Source organism: Spermophilus citellus (genome assembly GCF_964194105.1).
Source record: "Spermophilus citellus genome assembly, chromosome: 3".
Classification (NCBI taxonomy): Eukaryota; Metazoa; Chordata; class Mammalia; order Rodentia; family Sciuridae; genus Spermophilus; species Spermophilus citellus.
In genome coordinates, this window is record NC_138184.1 from 216,747,665 (window position 1) to 216,768,738 (window position 21,074).

The 21,074-nt window shown below is 37.2% G+C and overlaps 1 protein-coding gene across 4 annotated transcripts in view; it reads left to right on the top strand.

Moving 5' to 3' along the window:
• The window catches only part of LOC308644389 (putative RNA-binding protein Luc7-like 2), an 82,343-nt gene that overhangs the window by 49,753 nt on the left and 11,516 nt on the right, over positions 1–21,074 (top strand). For 3 of the 4 annotated variants that reach the window (XM_081285437.1, XM_081285439.1, XM_081285440.1), the window contains 5 exons: positions 6,521–6,697; positions 8,024–8,115; positions 11,055–11,084; positions 15,933–16,124; positions 19,824–20,804. In XM_081285437.1, coding sequence (XP_081141563.1) covers positions 6,521–6,697; positions 8,024–8,115; positions 11,055–11,084; positions 15,933–16,124; positions 19,824–20,001 — 669 coding nt within the window. In that variant the 3' untranslated portion in view covers positions 20,002–20,804. Of the gene's footprint in view, positions 1–6,520; positions 6,698–8,023; positions 8,116–11,054; positions 11,085–15,932; positions 16,125–19,823; positions 20,805–21,074 lie in introns of those variants that run through there. The other variant, XM_081285438.1, reaches the window with a different exon arrangement.

Consider the following 21,074-nt stretch of genomic DNA (forward strand, 5'->3'; position numbering starts at 1 on the left):
ATCCCCAGCCCTTTTTATTTTTTATTCTGAGGAGAGATCTCATCAAGTAACCCAGGCTGGCCTCAAACTTGATATCCTCCCGCATAGCTGGGATTATAGGTGCGTGCCACTATATGCCCAGATTTTCCTATTGATTTTCTATTTTGCTGTTTATTGAGAAGGGAGTGGATAAATTTCAAGCTATAGTAATTGTGGATGTATATCTGTGTTTTCCCCTTTTGTCAGTTGCTTTCATCATCTGTTTTGAAGCTCTTTTATTAGGTGAATATACATTTAGGATTATGCCTTTTTGATGAATGGACCCATTAATTATTTCCAAATATCCCCCCTTATCCTTGGGAATGTCCCTTGCTTTCAGTTCTATTTTATCTAATATTTATATAACTACCTAGGCTTTCTTGTAAATTAAGTTTCTGTTAGTTGTATACCATAAGCCCTACAGACAATATTAGAGGTAGAAAAAAAGAGCTATAGATAATAGTAGTAATAAAATGGAATTCTAAAAAAATACTCTAAAAGAAGCAGGAGCAATGGAATAAATAATGTAAAGGACAAGTAGAAAATAAATTGCAAGATGGTAAATTTAAACCCAGTATACCAACAATTATGTTAAATTTAAATGGCCAATAATAATAGAAAGATAGAAAAAGATATACCATGTAGCCATTCTTGATAATTTCAGTGTCTAAATATTTAGGGTTTCTGTAAGTGCAATTTTGTCAATCCAGAAAATAAACAGTAATTTTTAAATGAAAAGTACTTTATGGCTATAGCTAAATTATAGTTAATTTCCATGATGACTCATAAGATAATCAAGCTAGTGAGCATTATTTCTTTTCCTTCAATATAATTGCCAGTTTCATGAAATTTTTTTCCCCTCTTTGGTACTGAGGATTGAACTCCGGGGCACTCAGCCACTGAGCCACATCCCCAGCCCTATTTTGTATTTTATTTAAAAACAGGGTCTCATTGAGCTGCTAAGCACCTCGCTGTTGCTGAGGTTGCCTTTGAACTCACAATCCTCCTGCCTCAGCCTCCCAAGCCACTAGGATTACAGGCATGCACCACTGCACCTGGCTCTATGAATCTTAATATATGTGTACTCAGAGGTTTACTAATATTACACAGTAGCTTAACATTGTTAGCCTCTTATGCATATATTATTATCAGTTTTTTTTTTACTAAGAATAACACTTTAAAAATTTTACTTTTCTATTATAGATTGTGCTCAGCTCTATATAATAAATAAACTAATTTGTGGCTTAAAAGCCACAAATTTTCTCAGCTAATATTTAGGATTAGGGAAACACAATTTGACCCCATAATGCTATCCAACATACAGACTATTTCTAGTTCTATGTTTAGCCATCCTTTCTGTATGGACTCACCTTGATGCTTATCAATTTGTGGCAGTATTGGACTAAACTACAGCCTTACGTGAAGGAAGTAAAAAAATCAAAGCATTAAAATGGAGTTGACATGCCTTCATGTATCTGTACATGTATGTTTTAATTTAAAAATTTTTATTTTGATTTATTTTCACAAAAGTAAAAAAATAGTACAAAGACTTTCTCCTCTATCCTTTACCCCATTTAAAGTAACATTTACTTTATCATTTTTTTCCCTGTATGTGGCTAAACTATGTCTATTTGTTACAGTTAAGATGCCTCTTGTGAATTGAACAACAGCAGGGGAGGTAGAGAGGGAAGATGGGAGGGGAGGGGAGGGGAGGGGGGATAGTAGGGGATAGGAAAGGTAGCAGAATACAACAGTCACTAATATGGCATTATGTAAAAATGCGAATATGTAACAGATGTGATTCTGCAATCTGTATTTGGGGTGAAAATGGGAGTTCAAAGCACAATTTGAGTCTAATGTATGAAAGATGATATATCATGAACTATGTAATGCGATAAATAATCAATAAAAAAAAAAAAAAAAAAAGATGCCTCTTGTCAAGCCAATGGCTAACACCTATAATCCCAGCTCTCTGTAGGCTGTGGCAGGAGGATTACAAGTTCAAGGCTAGTTTGGACACCTTGGTGAGACCCTGTCTCATAATAAAATCATTTTTTAAAAAAAGGGCTGCAGATATTGCCTAATGATAAAGAGACTCTGAAAACAGATGCTTCTTTAACCCAAATACTTTGTGTTAAAAACAAGGATGTTTTATTATATAAGCACAGCACAATTATGAAAATCAAGAATTAGTATTTATACAAGGCTGTTAAAGACTTTGTTCACATATCATCAGTTGTCCCAATAATATTCTTTATTCTTTTTTAATATTTATTTTTTAGTTGTAGTTGGACACAATACCTTTATTTCACTTATTTATTTTTATGTGGTGCTGAGGATCGAACCCAGGGTCTTGCACACTCGAGGTGAGCACTCTACCGCCTAGCCACAACCCCAGCCCATATTCCTTATTCTTAAAGAAAGAAAATTTTTCCTCTCCAAGATCCAGTCCAAGATTGTATGTGTCATTTAGTTAGGCCTCTTTAGTCTCCTTTAATCTGGAACTGTTCTAGTCTGTCTTTGAAGAATACAATCTTCATAGTTTTGATAAGTATTCATCAGTTATTTTGTAAAATGTCCTTTAGTTAGAGTTTGTCTTAACATTTTCTCATAGTTAGATTTCTTTTTCTCTTTTCTTCCCTTTCTTGCTTTCCTTGTTTTGTTCTTTCTCCTTCCTTTCTTTTTTTTCCCTTCATGTACTGAGGTTTGAAAAGAGGGTCTTGCACATACTGAGCAAGTGCTCTACCACTGAACTACATGTCGAGTCTCTCATGATTAGATTTTTATAGGAATACCACTGTAGGGATGTATCCTTTTGAAACATTTGTTAGTGGTTTTCCCCATTTTTTGGTGATGGTACATATTTTTTTTCCTGGGAAGTTACTGCGTTTCCCTTTTGTAACTAGTAAATATCTTAGTATTGACACTTTTAAGCCTGTATAAATACACTTTCTCATTCATTTTTATCTGCAGGGTTACATCAGTCAGTGGTGGGTTTTTATCTGAATTTATTTATCCTCTTTTGAAGAACTTTCCTATAGATTCTGCCTGGCAGTTTCCACTAGTATCTTAGCCAAAGTTCTGTGGAAGCTTGGAAAGTGTCATATTTTTAGCTGGGTGTTTTGCTACCTCAAATAAAAGTCAGAGTCCTGTTAGTAAAGAAAAAAGAGGACAATATATAGGGAAACTCACCATTTTTTACTGTTTTTTTTTTTAATATTTTATTTTTTCTTAGTTCTCGGCGGACACAACATCTTTGTTGGTATGTGGTGCTGAGGATCGAACCCGGGCCGCACGCATGCCAGGCGAGCGCGCTACCGCTTGAGCCACATCCCCAGCCCCCATTTTTTACTGTTTAATGAATTTAATTCATACAAATGAAAATGTGTGAGTTAATCTCGGGACACATTTTATCTCTTATCTTAGTAGAACTGTATTCCTTTTAGTGGGGAGACTTACCATGTGTATGCATATCCACATTTCCGAGGAGGGGAAAACAATCTTTGGGAAGGAAGTCTAACAATGTGGAAAACATGTACTCCTTTACAATTATAGTTGGCTTCTGTTTGCTTGACCCTTCACTGGTATGCAGTTTAGAGGCTGACCACATCATGTTTTTAACAAAAACTATAGAAAAGAACATTGAGAAACCCTTTTCAGACTGTTGTATTCTGTATCGTGGTAGAACTATTAAGGTAGTTTCTTGGCAAAAGGTGTGTGGACCTGTGTCCTGTGACTTTTGACCTCTAGGGAAGTAGTCTAGGATAGGATGTAGTGGACAGGGGGACAAAGGAGAATGTATACTTTTCATAACAAAATAGCCATGCTTTTTTATATTTTCTTCCATGCCTTTTTTTTTTTTTTTTTTTTTGCAAGGGGTCAGTCTCAGAGATTTGTGCATGTACACAAACATTCTACTACTGAACCACATTCCTAGCCCTCTTGTTTGACTTTTTTTTTTAATTCTACAAATTTTAATTTCTAAGCAAGTAAATATCAGTCTCCATAACCCACAGAAGCAAAAGGCTTCTTGAGTCAATTTCTTATTATTTTGTTTTGTTATACCAGTGTTTAAACCCAAGGGTGCTTAACCACTGAGCCACGTCCACAGCCCTTTTTATTTTTTATTTGGAGACCAGGTCTCACTGAGTTGCTTAGGGCCTCACTAAATTGCTGAGACTGGTTTTGAACTTTTGTGACCCTCCTGCCTCACCCTCCTGGGATTGCTGGGATCACAGGCATGGGCCACCATATCAGCCTGGTCCTTTTTTATTCTTATCATGAAAGTCAGAAAGATCCTAGAGGCCAAAAACTGAGATGGGCACTGGAGTGACTGGGCCGTTTCCTGCTGTCACCTCATAAGGAGCCATTGTGAGGAAATTTCAAACACTGGCTGGATAAAAGACTGGCTGTTTTTGTCTCTAAGTACAGAAAACTTTTGGTGGTGGTGAGCTGTGGGACTTCTAGATAGTGTGGTTGATGGTTGTGGTGTTTCGATATGTATTTTAAACTTGGGTTTATTTTGTTTTTTTGTTTGTTTGCTTTTAATCTGGTATCCTTATTTGGTATTCCAGTGATAGGTAGGAAAAGTATTCAGAACAGTATAGTGCTTCAAGGGCCCAGGTGCTACAAGACCAACTTCATGGACATAATCAGATCCTAAGGGGCATTAGGCAGGGTAGCTTACATTATCATGGAGCATGCACATGGGGGAACAGCTATGGCACTGCCTCTTGGATCTGGTGGTATGTTGGAGGAAGAGACCTGAAGACTGTGCAGGCAGATCATGTGTGTCCTGAGCTACTGCCACAAGAAGGGCATTGTGCACCTACACCTTAACATAGAGAATATCCTGGAGATTGCTGGAGGCAATTTCAAACTCGTCCACTTCAGCCAGAGCACTGGATTCATGGCTGGGCAGAAGCTGAATGAGTTTGAGGGCACTCTCCTCTACCTTACCCCTGAAGTCATCCAGTGGAAAGAATATGAGGGCCCCATGGTGGATGTCTAGAGCCTGGGTGTCACTGATTTATGGCAAACATCACTAAGCAACTGAAGAAGTTCATGCAGGCAAGATATGACAATCCCCTGCACATTTCCAAGGAAGCATGGAATGCTGATCAGTCAAATACTGATGGTGGACCCCACGCAGAGGCCCACAGTAGAGCAAATAATGAGCCACCCATGATAGAGCCAGGGTGAGGAATATTTACCCAGCTATTCTGTTAAGCCTGGACCCAACAATTATGGCAATCATGCTTGACGAGGGTTTTGAGCCCTGTAATACCTGGTTGTCCCTGGCAAATCTAAATACAGTGAGGCAGTGGCTGCATACCTGGTACCCCAGCACTAGATAATCCACAGGCATGCTTATACATTCCAGGTGAAGCCTATGTGTTGGGGAGTTAGGCCTTGCCAGGTCCTATATATCCTTTCAGTGTTCACTTAAAGGCGTGCCAGTGAGCCTGCCCTTTCTACCCTCCCTCTATCCCTTTGAGCATCAGCTACCTGAGATGGCCAAGCAAGAAGTCAGGGCAGAAAGGTGGTGGATGGGCCAGTGTGCCTTCTATCTGTCTGTTTCCTGCATGTGAGGACCTCCACTCCCAGCATAGCCTCCTATCCACAGTAGTTGGGCCATAGCAGACAACAGCACATCCTCCCAAGGTATCTCTATAGGCCAGTCCATAACAACAGCAAGGGCTAGAAGGGGGTTGGTTACTAGGAGGATAGCCATTTACGTTCAACAACTGCGTTGTTGCATGCCTTGGTTTTGTGACCTGGCATTCAGAGAAAAAGGGCAGAAACGTGCTAGATTTAGAAGCAGAGTGACTCCAATGAAAATACAAAGTCAGACAAATCAGTGGACAGTGAGAAGACCCTGAGATCTGTGGATCCTGGTGTGGGCATCACTGTGACGTGCATGTGGTGTGCATGCAGTCTGGCTCGGGCTTTCTGCACAGATTCCGGCCAGGAGCTCGATTCTACCAGGAGTCTCCTGTCTCCACCTGCAAGAGACATCAGAGGCTCTTTTCCCTGGGACACTTTCTCCTGCCCTGCTGTTCTCTGTCCTTTCTTCATACTTCTAGGAGAGTAGAGATGGTTCTTAATAAATTTCTGTTTCTCACACATTGTGTAATAATACTGATGTCCTAAGATTTTTTAAAAGGCAGATTTAAAAAAAAAGTGTGGGGGGGATTCAGAGCAAGGGCAATTATCCAGCAGCTGTGCTGTCCAAGGCTTCCCTCTCCTATGCATTGTAGGTAGAGTCTTACTCTCATGGAACCAGTGTAGACTGATTCAATTTCAGCTGGTTGCTTTGCTCTGAAAATCCTTTCTTGGTCTTCAGGCCCCTCCCTGAGGTGTGAGGGGAGGGTGGTTGACAGCTGTTGGTGAAGACACATCTGGCAAGGCATTGGAGACCCCAGAATGTTCTATGGCCTTTTGTTTGACTTTTAATGAAATTTATGTTTTTGTTTTCGTTTTATCCCTCACTCTTGTTTAGGAAGTTTATCGGAATTCTATGCCAGCTTCCAGTTTCCAACAGCAGAAACTTCGGGTCTGTGAAGTCTGCTCTGCCTACTTAGGTCTTCATGATAATGACAGACGACTGGCCGATCATTTTGGGGGTAAACTGCACCTGGGATTTATTGAAATAAGAGAGAAGCTTGAAGAATTAAAGGTACTTTGGTAAATTAATATCACTGACTGTCCTATTTTGCTACTTATTTTTTGATCTGCTATTAGTTGTCTTTGGAATAGTATTCTCAGTTGTGATTTATGTCAACAGTTCATACTGAATAGTGTAGAATTATAAATGGAGATTCAGGCATGTTTAATGGATAATATTTATAGGAGAATTGAGAAAATGAGCCCAGTATGTGTTGAAATATTTTGGAGTTCTTTACTAAATATAAGCCTATAGAACCTCTAGTTTGGGGCTGGGGATGTGGCTCCAGTGGTAGCGTGCTCGCCTAGCATGTGTGAGGCACTGGGTTTGATTCTCAGCACCACATAAAAACAAAGTAAAGGTATTGTGTCCACCTAAAACTAAAAAAAAAAAAAAAAAATGTTTTTTAAAAAAATAGAACCTCTAGTTTTGTCTACCTTCCTCCATTTCAGGAAGGAATTAGAACAGCCTATGAAAGGAGGACACTCACTATTAATTAATATGTGTTATTGTAAAAAGGCAGCATAGTTCTTATCTCCCTAGTGCTTTTGAGGGAATAAGCAAATATATACACACACAAAAAGTGAGGTATTTTGAAGTGGTAAAAGGCAGAGTTACTTTTCAGAGTTGCCTTTCAGCTATCTGATGTGGCTTATTTTTAAAGAATATGGTATTGTAGCCTTTTGTCACAAGTTGAAGACTGGCCCAAATATTGGCAACACTGGAGAGTCACTTTCCATGTAATTGATCCCAAGATTCATGGCTTGACTTTTACAATAATGAGGAATCAGAAAACACCCAGGGAAATCAGGTGTGGTAGTGCACATCTATAAACCTAGTGACTGGAAAGGCTGAGGCAGGAAGATTGCAAGTTCAAGGCCAACCTTCACAACTTAGACCCTCAGCAAACAGACTTAGCAACAGAATCCTTTATCACCCTACTCATATCTTTAAAGGCAGCAGCATTAAAATGGTACCATTGCCTCATTGGAAATGATAAGGAATGGATATTTGTGATGGTTGATGTTCATTATAAGTATATATAAAAAATAATGCTGGGAAACATTCAGAAAAGTCTTATCGAAGTAATTTTGAAATATCATGAAGAAATCATAGAAAAGTTTGAGATATTGCACATTTTCCATAAAAGGGAGGAAGTCTATAGAAAGTAGGGTGTGAGCTTAATAGTTACATTTGACAGGGTCAAATTGAAATTTTTTTTCCCCAACAGATCTTGAAGTTAATAATACTATGTTGGGAACCAGAAATGGTAAAGTTTAAGGTAAAGATAATTAATAATTGACCTAGTAAATAAACTTCTTATTTATTGTTTTTAAGAGAGTTGTAGCTGAGAAGCAGGAGAAAAGAAACCAGGAGCGCCTGAAACGAAGAGAAGAAAGGGAGAGGGAAGAAAGGGAGAAGCTGAGAAGGTATGGCATGATAAATAGTCCCAAATATTTGAAGTTAAGTTTCCTGGTTCTAAAAAGAAATGTGACTGATACATGATTTTAGATGACATTAAGTCTCTTCTGGAGCATTGGAAAATTGCTTTTACTTTTTAAAAATATTACCATGAAAGGCAGTTTTTATACAGACATACAGGCTGAGTATCCTTTCTCCAAAGTGCTTGGGAGGAAGTGTGTCAGATTTGGGAGGTTTTATTTGATTTTGAAGTGTCTGCAAAAACCTTACTAGTTGAACATCCCTAATTCTGGATCTGAAATGCTCCCAAATTTTAAACTTGGTGAGCATCATATCTGTGCTGAAAAAGTTGTGAATTTCAGATTAGGGATGCTCAATCTGTATTAAGCCTTAGCCATTAAACTAAATGCAATTTATAGAATGTGTGGAAGAGTGAATAGAAAATGCTTTTTGTCTTTAGGTCTTATAAGATTTATAACAAAACCGTATTCTAGCTTTTTGGTTTTTCATATTGCACTAGATTTGTACTAGGTTGGCATAGAATTATATGAGTCACTTTTACCCATTGGCAACTAAAACTGCATAGCATCATTGTGGCAACGTTCTTTGTGAGTTGTGTTCATAGTTTTTTAAGATAAATTTATGATGGACAGGCATGCTATAAGTGATTAACTTACGGTTCTAATAGGTGATGTTTCCTTAATCATAATGTGTATGGTATCTCTAAAATTTTAACACCTCTCAGAGTTAGTAGATGTGCCTAACTTCATTAAAACCCTTTACAAAAAAAAAATAAAAAAATAAAAAACCCTTTACAGTATGTGAGTAGATCATGCTAACTACTTCTAAGCTTTGAGCCTATTAAAGAAATTTTAAACTTTATTTGTGTTGACTTTTAACTGGTAATCCTTTTGCACTTTAAGAACAAAATGGAACAAAGCTGTGTGGATATTGTTTCTTTAGGGGAAATGCTGTCAGTTTTTCCCATTTCTCTCTGTATACACACAGAGCTAGCAATGAATATATATTTTTTTCATTTACCATAAATTTTACCTCAGACCTTTATCTGTTTGTTCTTTGGTGTACATTAAGTTCTTACAGGGATATTACTAAGTATTGTAATATTTAGGATAGAATAAATAGCATTTTATTTAACATTGGAATTCTGAATTTAAGATTCAACTGAGATGATAATCAAATGAGAATAAACATTTTTTGCAAGAATATGCTTTCACATTTGTAGATAATGAGAAAGAAAATCACCAACTCCTTTGCTTGCTGGCTGACCTTTTTTTTTATACTTTGATTATAAAATGTGTTCCTCTTTCAGGGGGCAGGGGTTGTGGCTCAGTGGTAGAGCGCTCGCCTAGCACGTGTGAGGCCCTGGGTTCGATCCTCAGCACCACATAAAAATAAATGGAGATATTGTGTCCAACTAAAAAATAAATATATATTTTTTTAAATGTGTTCCTCTTTTAGCTGGGTGTGGTGACACCTGTGATCCCAGTGACTCAGGAAGATTGTAAGTTTGAGGCTAGCCTCATCAACTTAGTGAGACCCTAAGCAACTTAGCAAGACCCTGTCTCAAAATAAAAAATAAAAAGGGTTGGGTATGTAGCTCAATGGTAAGGTACCCCTGGGTTCAATTCCCAGTGCAAATAAAAAGTACACCTCTTTCAGAAATGTGTAAATTTTTCCTCTAGGACCTTGAGAAGTGGTGTAATTAAATGCTAGTATAAAAATTATAGGAGGGGCTGGGGTTGTGGCTCAGTGGTAGAGCACTCGCCTACCACATGCAAGGTGCTGGATTCAATCTCAGCACCACATAAAAATAAATAAATAAAATAAAGGTATTGTTCCAACTACAACTAAAAAAAATATTTTTAAAAAGATTATATGAGAAGGAATTCTGACTATGGTGCTAAAAAGGACAACTGAAAAACAATCCTTATCACTTACTGGGTCCTTACTGTATGCCAGGCATTGTACTAAGAAATTCACTATACTGGGGCCAGGGCTATGGCTCAGAGGTAGAGCGCCTGTGTAGCAATGTGGGTCTGATTCTAGGCACTGCAAAAAATTAAAAGGGAGGCTTACAGAAATTCACTTACCAAGAAATTTGCCTTAATTAGTTTGCCTAATCCTCATATACACATACCCCAATGAAATTTTTTTTTTTTTTTTTTTTTTTTTTTGGTATCCTTCTTTGTCACTGTCAGACTAATAAGCTAAGGGAGGATATATGTGACCCACTCACAGATGATGAGTGGTAGAGCCAGAATTAAAACTCATGTCTGCTGGACAGTGGTACACACATATAATTCCAGTAACTTTTGGGAGGCTAAGGCAGAAGGATTGCAAGTTTGATGCCAGCCTGGGCAACTTACTGAGACCATATCTCAAAAATAAAAAAAGTTAATAAGTTGGGGGTGTTGCAAATTGGTTGAATGCCTTCCTAGCATGTGTGAGGCCAAGAGTTCAATCCTTAATACCACAAAACGCACACACACACACACATGTGATTGATTACTCATTGTGTGTTAACAGTATGCTGGGTCATGTGAAGATATGTAAAGTTGAGCTGGGTATTATAGGGATTATAGTATGAGTTTGTAGCCCCCAAATATATGCATTCCAAATCATAGAAATTTTATTCTTTTCCCAGAAGGGAAAAACAAGTGACAGAAGTATAAATAACATAATTTTTCTAGGCTAGCAAATGGTTTCTGAAGCAGTAAGGAGTGTGATGTACTATTGTGTTAGTTTCCAGGAACATATTATTTTTTATTTAAGAGCAGGTATCCAGTTAAGGGATCTCATATGGCAAGATGGGGAAGTCTGTAATTGGTGGTACATTTTGTGGGGTGGGGGGAAGTGCGTGCTAAATATACACTTTGATGTTTTTAATTTATAGTCGCTTTTCTAAAAATAGATATTCTCTTTTTAGGTCCCGATCACATAGCAAGAATCCTAAAAGGTAGGTATTTATATAAGATAGGTAGTGAAGTTGTGTTTTTCAACAAGTGAAGATAAATTAACTGTCTTATAAAAGTTAATGAGAATTAATAAATTATTACTGTTTCTTTGTTTTGGTTCAGTTTTGAACATTGTCATTTTAGGAGAAATTGATCAAAAGATATTCTTGAATCACAAAGTTTATCAGAGTAAAATTATATACAGTACTCTGGAATTACAAGGGAAAGATGTCAAAATATTCTTAAATAATTCTTTAAAATCTTTTTCATGCCAAGTAAATATGGTAACTTTTAAAAAGTCAGTTTGTGTGGTACATTTAAGGAACAGCATTATAAGAGGTTGTTGTACCTGTGGAAAATAGAAATACGTTGATTAGTTAGATAAATTTTTGAATGAGATCCTCAGTAGGTAAGGGAAACTAAGCTATTTAGTCTGTGCCTCACTTTTGCCTTTTGTGAGTCTACCGTTCTTCCCTTTGTATTGTGAGTACAAAAAAATTTCAGAGGCACACTAACAGATATAAGGAGGGAAGGGACAGATAATACTTCCTTTGATTTTTAGTGGTAATATTTGGGGTATTTTTAAAAAGTCTTTTTCTAATTAATCGAAAAATTTTCTGAGAAAGGTAGAGAAATGTGTTTTACTTCTTTCTTGGTTCTTTTCTTGCTGTGCTCATTTTGTTTTGAGCCTTTCTTTATAAATCCATTCCCACCTAGAATGTCCTTTTTCATTCTTTTCCAGATTCTACCATTTCTCTTGTTCTGATTACATCACCTTTTAAAACAATTTTTGTTTATTCTTTTTAGTTGTACATGACCATAGAGTGTATTTTGATATATCATACATACATGGAGTATAACTTCCCATTCTTGTGGTTGTACATGATGTTTAGTTACACCGGTTATATTCATATTACATCACCTTTTTGAAACCTGCAAAGTCTTAAACTCCAGAGAGTAACTTATTTCTAAGAACTTAGTCCTAAAATGTAGAACATTTGTTGTTATGAAATAAAAACCTTATGTTTCTATTAGTTACCCCTTAGTATATTTTAGAATCTTTCAGTGATATTTTTGCTTAAAACCCTAAAAACAATCCAGGCACAGTTGTCCATACCTCTATAATCTCAGCTACTTGGTAGGCTGAGGTGTAAGGATCACAAATTCAAGGTCAGCTGGGCCTTTTTTGTCTCAAAAAGGGACAGGTTGGGGCCAAGGATGTAACTGAGTAGTCAGTGTGGTAAATTACTAGGCGTAGTATATATTGGGGTTGAGGGGGAAACCCAAAACAAACAAACCAAAAATTATACAAAAACTCAGACATTAATAAAGGAACCATTTGCTGGGCACGGTGACGCATGCCTATAGTCCCAGCGGCTTGGGAGTTTGAGGCAGAAGTATTGCAAGTTCAAAGCCAGCCTCAGCAAAAGTGAGGCACTAAACAACTCAGTGAGACCTTGTCTCTAAATAAGATAGAAAATAGGGCTGGGGATGTGGCTCCCTGATACCCCCCAAAATAAAGAAAAAATAGAAATCTGCCAAATTGAGGGCTGGGAAGGAAGCCCTCTGTAGAGGGCTTGGTTGGTTGGTTGGTTGGTTGGTTGGTAGGTAGGTAGTCGGGTAGGTAAGTAAGTAAATAGATAGATGGCATTAGATCATCTAAAGGTTTTCCATCTCATTCATAGAAGTCAAAGTCTTTATTACAGTCGTTAAGTAGGGGGACCATAAATGCCAGTCTACCCTCTGATAGTTCCGTTGGATATTTTATTAATAACCCCCACCTTATTCTATATAATTGACCATTCATAGTGTCCTGGTTTTAATGGTAAAGTCATCCTGCTTGTAAGACCCTGAGGTTACCCCTACCTTACTTAATTCCAGCAAAATATGTTCCTCTGGTTCCTTCAGTATGCCAAGGCTTCTGCCACCTCAGGACCGTTGCATCTGTATGCTCTTCTCTGAAATGACTAATGTACTTATTCTCTTCTTTTAGTCTTCCTTAAAATGCTATCCTATCAGAAAAGCCTCTCCCTATTCTTTTTTTTTTTTTTTTTTTTTTAAATGGTACTGGAGATCTAACCCAGGGATTCTCACATTCCAGGCCAGTGAGAATACCCCAGCCCATCTGCGTATTCTTTTTTTTGTTTGTTTGTTTTTTTGGTACCCAGAATTAAACTCAGGGGCACTTGACCACTGAGCCACATCCTTAGACCTATTTTGTATTTTATTTAGAGATAGGGTCTCAGTTGCTTAGCACCTCACTTTTGCCAATGCTGACTTTGAACTCAAGATCCTCCTGTCTCAGCCTCCAGAGCCTCTGAGATTACAGGCATGCCCCACCGAGGCCAGGTCCATCTGCATATTCTTTATAAAATATTACTTCCCCATTTCTCTACCCACCTTTACCCTACTCTGTTTATACTAGACAGAGATCTATATGGAACTAAAGAGTATAAGCTCTTAGAGGCCAAGGACGTGGGGTTTTTTTCTTTTTCTTTCTTTCTTTCTTTTTTTTTTTGTGGGGTGTGTGTGTGTGTGTTTTGCAATACCTGTTGAACCCCAGGGTGCTCTACCGCTGAGCCGTGTCCTCAGACCTTTTTGACCCTTCTTCTCTCCCTCGCTCCTTCTCCCCCCCCCATCTATCTGTCTCTCCTAACCTCCCTCCCTCCCTTCTTTCCTTCCTTTTTTTTGTGGGGGGGGGGTTCTGGGGGTTGATCCCACGAGTGCTTTACCATTGAGCTACATTCCCAAACTTGTTATTTTTTGAGACAGGGTTTTATTAAAATCGCTGAAGGCCCAAGATGCAGAGACTGATATTAAAGTTGTGGGCCTCCTGCCTCAGTCTCCCAAGTTGCTTGATTTACAGACATATGCCACCACGCCCACCTCCTCTTTTTACTTTTTTTTTTTTTTTTTTTTTTTTTGAGACAGGGTCTACTTAAATTGCCAGGCTGTCCTCAAACTTGGAATTCACCTGTCTCGGCCTTCTTAATAGCTATGATTATAGGTGTGTGTTGCCGTTCCTGGCTTGTACTTATTTTAAAGTTGAATAAAAATATGCATTGGAAGAAAGGATTCATAATAGGTCCAAATGAGTAGTTAAACAAAATGTTACTTGATAAAATTTTTATTTAGTGAATTTTACATTTCTTTGCCTCTGCTCCTTTTTGGAAATGCACTCTTCAGTTGTGGAAATATTCTGTTTGGCTGTGATGTTAGGTCCACATTACTTACCTTTCTTTGACTATAACGTTGACAGAAATTGAAAGCTTTTCAACTTCATTTCTTATATAAAATAATCATTTGAAAATGAACTTAGTGTAAACTGTATCTGAATAATTTGTTTTTGAATGTACTATATCAAGTTATGAGAAAATATCACATTCTCAAGGCACTTTAAAAATTTAAACCACTTTATCATTTACATTCTGTACCATAAGATTTACCTATTTTAAATTTGCATGTCAGTGATTTTTAATAAATTTAAAGCTATGCAACTATCACCACATACTAGTTTAGAACAACTTCATCACTCTGAAAGCATTTTTTTTTTTTAAACTTGTGCACTCAACCCCTGAGCAACATCCCTATCCCTATTTTGTATTTTATTTAGAGTCGGGGTAACACTAAGTTGCTTAGCACCTTGCCATTGCTGAGGCTGGCTTTGATTTCTGTATCCTCCTGTCTCAGCCTTCAAAGCCACTGGGATTATAGGCATGCGCCACCGTGCCATCTGAAAGCAATTTTTTAAAAAGTTTTTCTTTTAATATTTATTTTTTAGTTGTAACTGGACACAATGTTTACTTACTTACTTACTTATTTATTTAAAGAGAGAGGGGGAGAGAGAGAATTTTAATATTTATTTATTTTTTTAGTATTTGGCAGACACAGCATCTTTGTATGTGGTGCTGAGGATCGAACCCGGGCCGCACACATGCCAGGCCAGCGCGCTACCGCTTGAGCCACATCCCCAGCCCCTACTTATTTATTTTTATGTGGTGCTGAGGATCGAACCCAGGGTCTTGCACGTGCTAGGCAAGCGCTCTACCACTGAGCCACAATCCCAGCCCCCTGAAAGCAACTTTTTAAATCAAACAGTACACCTTTCTCTCCTCTTTGTTTCCCTCAAATATTTCTGTTCTCTGCATGTCACCTCTACCCTTCCACGAAAGTGATCTGGTTGAGAATACAGAAGTGTTTTTCCGTCTTTACTCTTATATACTTATTAGTAACCCCCCCACCCCAGTTTAGGTAAAGTTCTCAAAAGTGATTTTTTTGCATGTTTTTTTTTTTCCCCCTCTCCAGTTATGTGCTACTTGAGTAGAGAACTACCTCACTGTTTTAATTACACTGTGATCTATTATACTATGGGTATTTAAAACTTACATCTGTGGTCATATAGCCTTTTCAATTCAGAGAGGATAATTTATCCCAAATGGTATTCTTTCTCATGCTTCTCCTTCCTTCCTTCTGTCCATGTCCATCAGGTACATATTTAATTTCTAATATATTTCAAAAATTCTTAGTCTAAATGCAATTAAGTCCCTAAAGCATTTAGACATTATAATTCCTAGCATGTAGTAGTTGTGAAGATTGTTGTTCTCATTTGTTACATTCCTGAAGTAAATTTACACAATACTGATTGACCTCTCAGAATTGGTATTTTCTTGTTTGCAGGTGTTAACATATAGCAATTTATTTTAGTATAAATTGAGTTGATTTGGAATAAAATTGACAGTAAGATAGGCTACTAAGGAATAATTTCTCTTTAAAGAACAGGCATTAGTAAATAATAAATGTATTGCTTACAAAATTATAATAAAATGAAATAAAATCTTGTCTTTTTGTAGATCCAGGTCCAGAGAGCATCGCAGACACCGGTCTCGCTCTATGTCTCGAGAACGCAAGAGGAGGACTCGATCCAAGTCTCGGGAGAAACGCCATCGCCACAGATCCCGCTCCAGCAGCCGCAGCCGCAGCCGTAGTCACCAGAGAAGTCGTCACAGTTCTAGAGATAGGAGCAGAGAGCGATCCAAGAGGAGGTACTGATGTGCCGATCAGAGGATATGGAGCTACCTTGATGGTTTAGCCTTTTGTTTACTTATGTTGCTTATGTTTAGAGTTTAGATTATTGGTTTGAAAACTTGCACCTGGTGATATGTACACATTTGTGTGTGGGTGTATACATTTTTTTCCTGATTATATGGGTAGTTCAGAAAGAATAAATTACATATGAGCCAGAGGAAGAAATTGAAACTGATATGTGCAGAGGTTACTGCTTTTCTCTGCTTAGTATGTCTTGAAAAAACGTATTTTACAGGCAAATAATTTTTAGATACTAATACTCTTCAGTTTTTTCAGTATGTATTAACAAATTAGGGACTCTGAGAAGTCCTTTCATTAAAAGAGTTGTTTAGCTTTGTTTGACTTACTATTTTCCAAACTTATTTGAGCTGGTGCGCTTTTTCAGAACAGACACATTCTAGTATATTCTTGTTTAATCTGAAGTACAGGTAATGCATTGTTGTATACACTGTTGCTTGGTGCAGGGCAAATTCAGAATTTTAAGGAAGCTACACAACTTCTTGGTATAACAAAAACTACTTAAAAAGGTGCAAGGAGGGCAGGCATATTTAAGGTATGTTTAAGGACCTGAATATTTAGCGAGAACAGTGGCTTAGAATGTGGTAGAGGAGTTTAGCACTCACAATCTATATAGGCTAAACTCTCAAAACCTCAGGTCACATGGTAGCCCTCAACCCAGGTAATTTGTATGGAATGTAAACCATACTGAAAATTGCTCTTTTTTTTTTTTTTTTTTTTTTTTTTTTAACTTTTCTCCTTCCTTAATAACCATTCTTAAGTATATACAGGATAAATATTTTTTTGTGTTTCTAGTATACTTACTAATCTCACATTTTCTATGGAATCCTTTTCATTAAATCCATACTAAATCCATGGAAAGCTGTTAAAAATATTTCGTTTATTTTGAGTCTCAGCTACCCATTCCTTGAGATCATTTACAAGCTTGAGTGATTAATAGGCTCTCAATCAATATTTTTATAATATTTCTGACCTTGTTCTAAGTAATCCTTAAGGTGACTTTATTAAGAATTATTATATACTTTCTACTACATTATGCTTAGTAAAAACATAATATAACATAGTTGAGCAACCATGATTAAGTTGCTCTAAGAAGTTCTCTGTATGACAACACAGGACTGCCATCCTTGACCACAGATAGTGCTAACCTTGATATTATAGGGTGAGTCATCTAAGTTTAGATGAGGAAAATGCCAAAGTAATAAAAAAAAAAAAAAAAACAGCTTCAGGTAATCAAACTTGAATAAAGTAGATGTAATTTAATCAGGTAGGAAAGTTACTTATAATAAGGCCACTTCTCATACACTTTTGAAACTGGATATCTTGGAGGCCACCGTCAGTGCAGTGTCTAGAAATAGGCCTTTAATAAAAATTCTCCATGAGTCTTAACCTGCACACAGAAATTTTGAGAATTATGCAGCTAGGCAGTTGAAGATCTAGATAATTTCTTGTGTTGACCTGCTCAACTGTCATTGTTTCTGGTGTTTGTGAACTCTTAAATGTCCTTATTGGTGGTGGAGATGGGAGGGCTGGGTGTGAAGTCTCCTTCTCTGAGATTGTGTCATCTTAGTCCCTGATGCTTCCTGCATTTGTGAAGTTGTATAGGAAATTTCCCCCATACTACATGATACCCCTTCACATCTAAGATTTTCAGCATGTTCATAAAGAGGCTTATTTTTGTAAAACTATTAAAAGTTTTGCTTTTCTCAAGAGAACTTCTCATCTTTGAATTAAAGTTACTCTTTAAAAGTTATTGTTTTAAACCAAAAATTAGCAGATAATTGCCCTTAAAACTTATTTGTTATTACACACAAGATCAAGTTATTGCTACCAGTGTGGATTTAATTTTTGAAGGTAAAAGTTCCCTTTCAGAGTCTTTGACGTGTGCTGTTTCCTTGCCCTACTGTGAAGCTATGAAGCACTGGTCTCTGATATATGTAGATTGTCTTTGTGATCTTTCCCTGGCAACATTTCCCGTGGGTCAGTGAGGACTGTTTGTAGCTTTCTGCTCTTGCTCTTTGTAAAAATGAATAGTGTAGACTTCAGAGACAGACTCGGGTCTGGGGCTTTGCCCAATATCTTCATTATCCCTTCTGTCTTTCTCCATTTCTTAAGTAGAGATAGTACATATTTATTTGCTTTATTAGGATTATTAGTATGAATAAAGTAGTGTATGGAAATTGCTCCTGTGTGGGACATTGTGATCTCTCAGAAAGTGTTAGTTGATGCTCACCTTCAGTTATTATCACTGACCTCTGGGATTTACCAGTAGGTAATGTCTTTATTCTTAGGTATCATTTCTATCATCTCTCTTCATATTTCATTCCCATAAAGGCTATGGATAAGACTAGTTTAAATTTGCAGTCACTTGTCTTGCACTCTAATTTTTTTTTAACACATCATTTTGAAATTAAGCTTACTAAAACCTTAAGTAGAATGTTCAATGTTTATATGATAGAATATTTGAACCTTTTAGTTTAACCCTTCTTAACCGTATGTATAAAATGGAGTATAATAGTATTTTTTTTTCCCTGCCTTATGTCTTCCTGAAAGTCTCCTTACTCAGGGCTGGGGGTTTAGCTTGGCAGACACATGCTAAGTATACTCAAGGGCCTGGATTCAAATGCCAGCACACGAGAAAAGTATTATCCAGGTCTTGCCGGTGCCTCCAGAACCTAATTTTGAACATGGATTAGGTGAGGTAATTATGTAAAAGTTCTGCATCACCTGTAAAGAACCAAATAAGTAATATTTGTTACTGATTCATTTAGATGTTGAGAGTATAGAAGACTATTCTAATCCCATAATATTTTTTTGTTTTCCTTCTAAATCTCTGATATGAACTTATTTGTGACGTATCCTTCTTACTGAGGATGGGGATGGGAAAGCAGAAGGTAATAAGAAACTTTATTATAGTGCGATCATCTTTTTTTTGTCTTCCATTCTAGTTTTAATGATCTAACTCAGGAGGAACAAAGCAGATTTTTAAGTTAACAAAATGGTTATTTACAAGCCATATTATTGAGTAGTTCTCTTGTCGGTGTTGGCAGACTGTTCCCTACAGGCCACACAAGGCCTATATCCTGTTTTTGTATAGCCAGCAAGCTATGGATGGTTTTATATTCTTGAAAGGTAGATGTAAAGAAAAGAATTCTACTACCATAAATACTGTGTGTCACCTGCAACACCTCAGATATTTACTGTCTGGCCAGATAAGCAAACAAAAAAAGATTTGCTGACCCCATACCAAGTTACTGATTTCCATCCAGTTTGGAATCATGTTCTTATATATTTTTAAAAAATTTGGTAATACTTTTTACTTTTTAAAGCTATTATCAATGTATTATTTTTATATTAAATACTTTTTTATGAATTGGAGATGTTTTATGGTTGTCTCCAAGATACTGAGAATATCTTGACATTTTAGCTTATGCTTTTTTGACCCTAGCTTTTGTTGCTACCTGTCTTGTTTTAGAGCCCTTATCTATGACCCTAATAGTGCTCTTTTCTGTCAGTAAACTGACTCCTCTGTCTTGGATATATTCTAATATATTTCTTCAGCTTTCTATTTATCCTATTCTTTAATTTGGATTTTGGGTTTCCCAACATATTTTGCTCCTCAAATTAATATTTTTCAGATCCTCAAAAGAAAGATTCAGAGACCAAGACTTAGCATCACGTGACAGAGACAGGAGTTCAAGAGACAGATCACCTCGTGACCGAGATCGAAAAGATAAGAAGCGGTCCTATGAGAGTGCTAATGGCAGATCAGAAGACAGGAGGAGCTCTGAAGAGCGCGAAGCAGGGGAGATCTAATTAGCTGTGTATATATCTTCAATCCTTAAGCTTCCTACGGAGTTACACACTATTGTTTAGTTTACAGCTGTTCAGGGTGACAGTGAGCAGTTCCAGACACTGATCCAGCCAGGCTAGATGTACAGTATCTAACTTGATCTGAACTGAACCTGTTTTCCTTGAGAAAGCCTAAAACTACATCCATAGTTTCTGGTGAACCTGTAATACAGTTCTGAGAGTGCAGTTTTTTATAATCCAACATTGATCTCTTTATTCTTTCAAGTAGGAGTGATAGTGAATGAATTGTGTTACTTGCCTTGGGATTTTTTGAACATTTGTAAGACGCTGTCTTCCTTTCTACTCCAAGCAGCAGCTTTGGGAATTTTTCTTTTTAATTCTTCTGTCTCTGACTTTTGTATCCCTTAATACCTGTACCTTCCAACTGTAAGAGAAAGGGTCAGGGAAGCAATATAACTTCTGTTCTAAGGTTCTACTCCCATTAATTACTAGCTAATTACAGTTCAGAGCATTTATACTGGAATGTGTGCTGGAGAAATTAAAATACTGGGGTTTGTTGGATGGTGCCTATTTAGAGTTGGAAGTTGAACAGCTGTTGCATTACATACTTTTGCTTTTTTATTGAAGTTTTGAAATCAGACTTGTCTTGATTTTTCTGTTCCATCAAATTGCTATGTTCAGGATGTTCTGGGGGGGTGGGGGCAGGGACTCTTTCGTAATAAGCACTTGTTTTATTTTGTGTGTGTGGAGTATAAAGGCTACACCCTTATTGTAAAAAATATTAATAATAAAATGAAAGAAACAATCACCACCACCATCATTAAACTGTAACTTGTCTAGTAAATTGTCACTAGAACTATTTCCTGTGGGTATTTCCTCTATTCTGTCACATGGTTAACAGGGCCTTACTGTGCAAGGCACCAAAGGAAGTGAATATGTATTTGCAAAGATTACAGAGGAACTGTGAACAGTTCTGCCTACACCGTTGCTGACTGTACTCCACTACTTCAGGGCTGTTTGTAACAGCTGCTGTAGAGAAGGACTGGACCTGCAGAAATAATGGGGGATTTCTTGGG